General features: G+C 31.8%; 1 protein-coding gene and 1 non-coding gene across 3 annotated transcripts; both read left to right on the plus strand.

Moving 5' to 3' along the window:
• Positions 1–223: 223 nt before the first annotated feature.
• On the plus strand, positions 224–6,081 carry LOC124919854 (bZIP transcription factor 18). Of its 2 annotated transcripts, XM_047460212.1 has the most exons (5): positions 224–814; positions 1,784–1,916; positions 4,634–4,718; positions 5,242–5,662; positions 5,818–6,081. In XM_047460212.1, the coding sequence occupies exons 1-4, from the start codon at positions 363–365 to the stop codon at positions 5,649–5,651; spliced, it is 1,080 nt and encodes a 359-aa protein (XP_047316168.1). In that variant the 5' UTR covers positions 224–362; the 3' UTR covers positions 5,652–5,662; positions 5,818–6,081. The 2 variants fall into 2 exon arrangements, with proteins under 2 accessions (XP_047316168.1, XP_047316167.1); XM_047460211.1 differs by having other exon boundaries at positions 5,242–6,081.
• Positions 6,082–6,630: 549 nt separating this feature from the next.
• TRNAN-GUU lies at positions 6,631–6,704 on the plus strand. The gene has a single exon. It is a non-coding gene; the product is annotated as a tRNA-Asn (tRNA).
• Positions 6,705–8,992: the final 2,288 nt, after the last annotated feature.

Raw genomic sequence — 8,992 nt, forward strand, 5'->3', positions numbered from 1 at the left:
GTATTAAATGAGTTTATACTAATTTGAGTAAAGTGTTACCTAATTTAGTGAAAGAGGTTTGAGAGACCAATCTTGATGGGTGATGGACCCAATCCAAGTCCACATATCCATTTAAGGTTGGACCGGAGTCTATCTTGTCAACATATCAATATTCAATTACATTTCCCAAAATACCCTTCCAAACAAGAGAGAGAAAACTCCCTCCCTCCCTCTGAATTTCCCTCCCCTTCTCTCTCTCTCCCATCAACGTTCCCATGTGACTGAAGAGTGGAAAAGCAGAGACTCCCAATAACACTCAGAAGAAAGATTTCAAGAGAGAAGAGAGATATAGAGAGAGAATCTGTACTTGGTGTGACTTCGCAATGCAAGATCCATCAAATTCTAGCTCAATTCCTCACAATGCTCAGAAACCACCGGCCAACGCGGCATTCAGGGGATCACATCACCGACGGGCCCACTCAGAGATGCATTTCCGTCTTCCAGACGACCTAGATCTCGTCTCCGACCCCTTTAACGGAAGTGCTGGAAGTTTTGACGAGATCGGGTCGGAGGACGATATCTTCTGCACCTATATGGACATAGAAAAGCTCGGATCCGGCTCGGCTGACGGCGGTGATTGCCGGATCGAAAATGCCGTCGGAGGAGGATTTTCTGCTGATGTTTGTGACGGAGAAAAGAATGTTAGGCCACGCCATCGACATAGTAATTCAGTTGATAGCTCTAGTCTGATGGGAGAAGGTATAGAGGCTAAGAAGGCAATGGCTCCTGATAAACTCGCTGAGTTGTGGACCCTAGATCCCAAGAGAGCCAAAAGGTATAATTTAAACTTCCATTGACATTCATTACTGACTAGATTGAACTGAGAAAGAGAGAGAGATGAGAGTTCCGTGTGATGATTACTAACTAGATTGAAGTGACTGAAGTTAGTTTGGAATTGGAAATCCATCTTTAAGTTTATCCCATTGACTTCCAATCTAGTATGGAGATTTACTTTTTAGTAATTCAGTCTTGATCTAAGAACATTGCAAAATGAATCTGAATTATAATGCTGTCTTGATGAAGTTGTTTCATGCTCGTTTTTAGATCTCTGTCTTAGTCATATCCCTTTTGCTTAATTGGGGAGGAACATAAGTTTCACATGAGAACTCTTGATCTCTTGATGTTGAACTCTTGTAATGATGTATCTGTCATTGAATGTTGTAGAATCTTGTTCACCGGTTAGGAAAGATACTTTAGGAAATAACAGTTAAGTTAGTTATAGGAAAGGGCAAGTCATTGACTTTCCTATTTAGGCTGTTGGATGTTTGATCCTCTTATTATTGTATAAGCAAATGCGAGAGAATGGTTGGGAAAGAAAGGGGGCGTTATGGAAACACGACTTCTTTCGATCAAAGTGAATTGAATCTCTTGGAGAGCTAAGTGTTTGCAGTTATATATCTAATGTGGTAAGAGACTGAGGTTTGAGGTTCGAGGTTCGAGGTTCGAGGTTCGATCGATCCTCACTGAAAGCGCTTTGACTGAAGTGGGGGTCGTAATCCTCCTTGAATAAAAGGAAATTGTGAAGTTTTACCATGTCAATTTTTGAGACTTGACTAACAAATGCCTATTGATATGAAGAATCTCATTCTAGATTTTCATGGTTTTTTTTTGTCTGTTTTCATTTTCACTACTTAGTAACTTCAAACAGTATTAATATTTGCTAATATCTGTTTACAATAGCTGAATAAGATCAGGAACAAAGCTTTCGTCCTTTAATAATCTGGTACTTAATTATGTCATACAGGATTCTGGCTAATCGAGAGTCTGCTGCTCGTTCGAAAGAGAGGAAAGCTCGGTATATGTCTGAACTTGAGCGAAAAGTTCTGGCGCTTCAAACAGAAGCAACTACTCTTTCTGCACAACTTACACTTTTCCAGGTAATTCCTTTTTCGAAAGTCTTCATTTAATTTTATTGAAACTAAATAAAGTAAACAATTATTCTATGTCCTAATTTATAACCTTTATTAGAGATGTCAATGAGTAACCATAAATCATACCTTCCAATCTTAGCTGGTAGGTGAAATTTGGTTCTGGAACTAGGAGCAAAATTAGCCTGGTTTATACATATATATATTTTCATAAAATCATAATGTCTAAAGATGTAACTTATCAATCTTCTCAACCTTCTATTTATTATTCTTTTTGTTTTGGAGAGAAAAAGTTCGTTAGGAAAGTTTTATTAATGGAAGCGTACAAAATAACTCTACCAGATAAAAAAACTCCCAAACTACCTAAAAAGACTTTATTATACTAGGAAAATATCTCCTTTGAATATATCAGGATTTAAGCAAAGAGAGAAAAAGAAAAAAGAGAAGAACAAAGAAAATGTCATTTATGATTTATCCCTAAATTCTTGATTAAGTTCTTTACCACCTGCATACGAACACCGTGATCCACTTCTGATTTCCCGCAAAATACCTTTATTAGGAAATGACGTTGAACCCTCTCTTTATTCTATCAAACACAAACTAATTATTCCTCTCTTTCCCTGGTTACAGACCCTTATCTCTCAAACTCATAATTAACCCAACATAGTCATTTCTCACTATTCTCTCTTTTGTCAACCCATAAAATAAACTATGACCATTTTATTTTCCTTTTAGTTGTGCCAAATTTCTGGTACTCTTTGAGTAACGGATATTTGCGGTTCAGGGATGAGATTGAGTGAAGACATCCCTGTCAGGGTCAATGGTTTTGCAAATTGGGGCTGGGTAGTTGTAGACAATAATCTTAATTGATTGTAAATTGATAATGGGTAATTAAATAGATTGATTGATTGATTGATTGATTGAGATAATCAATTCCTACTTTAGGGATTTTAGTATTTATATATGTACTCAAAAGTGTAAAAAGTGATGAATCAATAAATGATACGCATAGAATCTTTTTGAAAATTCATGGTATCTTGTACAATTTGTCAGAACTGGTAGCTTTCGCATATTAGGATCCATAGGAATTCAAAATTAAGGACTTGAGACACTTCAAAGTACTTCTTGGGATAGAAGTAGTGTTAAGATCCAAATCAATATCAGTATCAACACAATTACGTATTAGATTGATTGTAAGATATTAGGATACTCAATTCCTAATTTAGAGATTCTAGCATGTATATATAATATATGTACTCAAAGTGATGGAGCAATGATACTCAGACAATTTCTTTCTCAAAAACTCAATTTCATTGTATTTTCTTTTTACATTCTTCAAATATATTGGTCTTATACTTCAAATAAAATCATAAGAATATATAATCCAATAAATCAATGCCATAAATTATTACCTATATACTTTAAGTAATCAATATTTACAGTATTAATGGAGATCTGTGTTGATTAAGATTGATATGGAAACATTTGTAAAGATTTTTTTAAAAAAAGAGCATGTGATATTTATACTATAGAAAAGTAATAATCTTAGACTTAACAATATTTAATCTATTTAGAAATAGCAACTGGTTCTGAAAACATGATTACAAATTTAATGTGGCTTTGATGATTGAGTTGTTTAGTAACAACGTTCTAACAACTTATGTTTTTTTAAATTAAAATCCATATGATATAAATGAGAGTCGTTTAATTCTACCGACAAAAACAAACCACTTATAATTTTTTAATAGTATAGACCATTGTAGTTACATTTTTGTTACGTTAATGTTGGCTAATTAGAACCACTAACCAACCATTCAAACAACTTGTGATTGAAAGTCTTAGAAAACCGATTAAGTTGATTTGGATGAACTTTTTGTTAAAATAAAACTGATATAACCAAACTGTTTACACCTTTTTCTTAAATGGTCATGAAGACTCGAATAACAATGAGTCTTGCATCCTAAGCTAAACAAGCTTAACCTCTTACACCTATAAATCACTTTATTCAATGTAAAAATGGTATATAGTCTAATAACATTATTTATCTAAATATTTATTGAAAAAAATATTATTACAAAACCACTTGATATTATAAGAAAAATACACTTCTTCCCAAGACACAAAACATATGTGAGTTATAATTTGAATTTTCTAAGGAATTCACATTGTATTTCCACTCTTTCCATATCTGCTCCCCATTGAACAAACATTTATTTGATTTACGTTACATTTATCTCTATTCTTTAGCAATAAATAAACAATTTTTTATTATTATGTGTACAAAAATTATCTAATGAAAAATATATAATTTTTTTAGATAATTTTTTTAAATCACATTAGGTGAATTTAGAATTTTGTTCCTTTGCTTATGTTCTCTGTTCTTCTTTTTCCCTTTTGTTTCTTTTGCTTGTATCCTGTGAGGTGTGAAAGCTCAATTTCTGTTCACTCCTTTCTTTGAAATAAAGTGATGACTTTAATTTTTTTAGTTTATCTTCATAAGAAATTTCATATACTATTGTGAGGTTTGTCCACTGTCCTTTTATCTTTCCAGTAATCTCTCTTAATCCATAGTTTCAAGATTAAAAATGAGTTCTATCTAATCCAAATTTGACAAGTACACATTCTCACATTTATCTTCTTCTTCTTCTTCTTCTTCTTCTTCTTCTCCTCTTACTATATTTCTTCTTCTTCTCCTCTTACTATATTGAGTTGTGTTTGATTTACAGAGAGATACCACAGGCCTGTCTGGTGAAAACACTGAGCTGAAGCTTCGATTACAAGCTATGGAACAACAAGCTCAACTACGCGATGGTATTATTTCAACTTTCTAAAAACTTTGAGTGTACCTTCTGCACTACACACTGTCCATTGTCATGTTCCACATATTCTATTTACATGTTCTCTATAATTAAAAAAAATTGCAAAATTACCCACTTTGGTAGACATGTTTTTGTAGATATTTCAAAATTTAAATTAGTTCATTTTAGCTGCTATATGGAGCTTGTTTGATCTTGGGTTATTTCAAAACAACCATTTATCATATCACATATCCTTTCAACAATCAAATCACTTAATTCATCAAACAAAATACACTAACTGTATTGTTTTTATATAAATTTTAAGGGTAATTAGTATTTTTCTCCTTAGACTTTGACTCAATTCTCAGATTGCTCCTTAACATACTTTTTGTCCGATTTTGCTCCACATACTATCAAATAAGTCTGAAATACATCCCTCACTAATTTTAAAAGTTAACACCATTAGTTAAATATATTTTCAATACATTTAGTATTGAACAATTGAACACTTAATATTGGTTTTGTATAAACGACAGCTCTGAGCGAGGCGCTAAAGCAAGAAGTGGAAAGGCTGAGACTTGCGACTGGAGATATGTCTTCTTCATCGTCGTCAGATACATATAATCTAGGAATGCACCACATGCCCTATTCCCAATACTCTTCCTTCTTTCAGCAGCAGCAGCAACATGGACCTAACGATATGCAAATGCAACAGCAGCAATTTCACGCGGCTAATATCATTTCCCAGCAGCAACAACAACATCAACACTCAATGATGTTATCTTCTTCTTCTTCCCAGCAGCAGCAGCAGCCACAGGCCTTCTCAGACATGTTACAGGGCCTCAACATAAATTCAAGAGGAGGAGGAGGAGGAGGCGGTTCTCATCTTGTGAAATCTGAAGGTCCTTCAATCTCTGCTGGAAGTGAAAGCAGCAGCTCACTTTGACATGGTAAAAGGTAGTTTAATTCAACTATCTTTGCCTTTTGTTGAATTTGTTTGTTCATAGGCTCTGACTGACATCTATTTAGTCTTCATCTTACCCTTCCTTAATTTATTTATTTTATTTATTTGTTATTGGTACGCCCTTCTTTTCCTTTTTTTTCTTTGACAGGTTCGATTTGTTGTTGTTGTGGTCTTTTTATCTCGTTTTTCTGTGGTGGTGTTGTGTTCTGTTTGAAGGGGGCGAGTGGAAATGTTGCATGTCTTGTGCAATGTCGGTGTTGTTGTTGTTTTTTTTTTCTTCTTTTTAATTCTTAGGTATTGTTATTGTATTTGGAGGAGAATTAAATTCTTTTGTTTTTACACGTTTCTAAGAACTGTATTCTGTTTCTGATTCATAAATTAATGGTCTTTTTACAAATATTATTAAGATTAATTCGATTTCTTAGAATGTAGAGACTTTAGTGTTTTTTATAATTATCCTTGGTGACTGTTGTGTGATTCATTTAGTCATGAATATTCAGTAAGGTTTGTAGGATACTAATGAATTTCTTTAGATTTTTTTTTTTTGATAAATGATCAGTTTTTAATGATGCTGGGATAGTGAAAAAGTTATTAAAATAGAGTTCTAAAAACCAATAAATCAATAAACTTCTCAGGGTATTATTATTATTATTGAAGGAACTTCTAAAAATCTAGCTTGGTCTTTCATTTATGTATTTATGTTTTAGGTTTGTTCTGAAAATTTCAACATAAAAATTGTTAATTCATTTCATTTGCATTGTCCCATTCAACTTAAATGTCCCTAATCCTTAATTAATATATTTTTTTTTAATTTTAAAAGTTAATATGTTTTAAGAATTCTTAGTGTGCTTTTATGTGTGCACCAACTATATTACAAGGATTTGTACAGCATTAATACTTTTGTAGAAGTCTTACAACATGAATTTGAATTGAAAACAAAAAAATTAAATTATATTAATAAGCTGGAATAGCTCAGTTGGTTAGAGCGTGTGGCTGTTAACCACAAGGTCGGAGGTTCAAGCCCTCCTTCTAGCGTTTTTTATGACACGTCTACGACTTGTTTGGATGAGTTGGATTTTTTTTGATAAACTAATTTTTTTCGAAATAATTATTTTTGTAATAATTTTAAACCAACAGCCGTTATAATTTACTTAGTTTATGTATATTTGATCGAACAAATTAGGTGACTCATATAATTTTATCTTATTATATTCCAATAGATGAAAGATTAAAAAAAGACAGATTATTATTAATTGCATATCAATGTATATAAGTATTCATTGATGTCATTATTCCAGCATAATTTATCTCCAAAGTCAACATCGAACACTTTGAACAACTTATTTATGTCGTTTGAATAAAAATGACAAAAATTATGATGTATTCTCCAAAATGTTTAGGCGAAAACGCCAATTGAATTCCATTCCTTCCGTCAATGTGTGGAGACCAAGGTCATCATTACCTTATTGACATTTTACTTACAATTTGCTGGATCGTGAATGAGGTTGCTAATGATATGTATCTCGCCGTGAATACCGAAAGAGATTGTAAGTAGACTTTGAATGATAAGCATGAAGAGAATAAATGAAAAACTAAAAAGGCCGGAATGTTTTGGATTCATTAGACTTATTTGATGTGAAAATAATTAATACCGATAACCCAATAAAAACAATTTCTAAAGTTTTAATCAATATTTGACTTCTTCACAAATATACATGCATATAAATACTTTTTTTTATTAACAATTATTATACTTTTAATATCATTTTAAGACCTCCATTATTATTAGGATTATTTGAATATTGTACTTTTGGTATAATTTTTAAACCATGCATTAAATATTAAAGTGTTATTAATGGTCATTTTGGAAGATCCCAAGCCTCGACCAAGAGCTCCTCGATCCGGACCAAGGGTCTTTTGACCTCGACCAATAAAAACGAGCCTCAGGCTTAGGACTCTGATCCTTAGGTCTGTTTAATTTCCCTTTTAAAAATTTAAAATTATTTTTGTAATTTTAAGACTTCAAATCATTTTCTAAAAATACTTAAAAATTAAAAAATGCTTTTAAAATATTTTTGGGGGTATTTCCACAAATATTATGACCGAAAGAATAATCGGTTAAAAATCAAACGTTATACAACCGCTTTTTAAAAGTCAACTTTTCCAAGTATCACCAAACTACGAACTAAAAAAAACTCTGGTCAATATGTTTGTATATGTATGTCAATTTACATAAAATTTTAAATTAATTATGTTAAATTATTTTAAACGAAAGGATTTTTAAATTGTGATTTGGTTAACATAAATTCCTAGATTATTTAAAATTGAACCCCTAAGTTAATTATTTTTAATTAATTTTAAAAGCGATAAGAAATCAATGAAATCTTTTAAAAATAATATTTTATTTTAAAAAGAAAATTCCTAACAAGCAAACCGATGTTAAATTTCTCGAATTTCGAGCTTTTCACGGAAACCAACACAAGGTGTTTTCCCGGGGGTAACAAACGTAAAAACAAATTTCTTAAATGGTGACTTGGAAGAAGAAATTTATATTGATCAACCTGAAGGGTTTTCTTCTAAAGGACAAGAAAATAAAGTCTGTATATTGGTTAAGTCTTTGTATGACTTAAAACAAGCTTCAAAATAATGGCATGAAAAATTTGTTCATGCTATGATCTCAAGTGGATTAAAGATCAATGAATGTGACAGATCTATTTATATTAAAGACACAAAAAATAGTTTCGTCATTTTATGTCTTTATGTATATTACATACTTATCACTGGAAGTAACGATAAAATGGTTGGAAGTAACGATAAAATGGTTAAATCCATTAAAGATATGTTAAATTCAAAATTTGACATGAAAGATACGATATTGTTTAATGTGATTCTTGGAATCAAAGTGATTAGAACATCAGAATAGATAGTTCTAAGTCAATTGCATTATGTGGATAAGATCCTTTAAAATTTAACAAGGATGATTCTACATTGGCTAAGCCTCCGATAGATATGAGTCAACATCTATCTAAAAATCGTGGAGAAAGTGTTTCTAAATTAGAATATTCTTAAATAATTAGGAGTCTAATGCACATAATGAGTTGTACAAGACCAGACAAAGGCTATGCAATAAGCAAACTAAGTAGATACACGAGTAGTTCGAGTAATAAACATTGGAAAGACATTGTACAATTACTTAGGTATTTGAGAAATACTTGTGATTATGGTCTGCACTACACGAGACATCCTGTTGTTATCGAAGAGTACACTGATGCTAATTGGATTTATGAAAGACTCTAAGTCAACAAGTGAATATATATTTACAC

Source organism: Impatiens glandulifera, chromosome 1, assembly GCF_907164915.1.
Source record: "Impatiens glandulifera chromosome 1, dImpGla2.1, whole genome shotgun sequence".
NCBI lineage: Eukaryota > Viridiplantae > Streptophyta > Magnoliopsida > Ericales > Balsaminaceae > Impatiens > Impatiens glandulifera.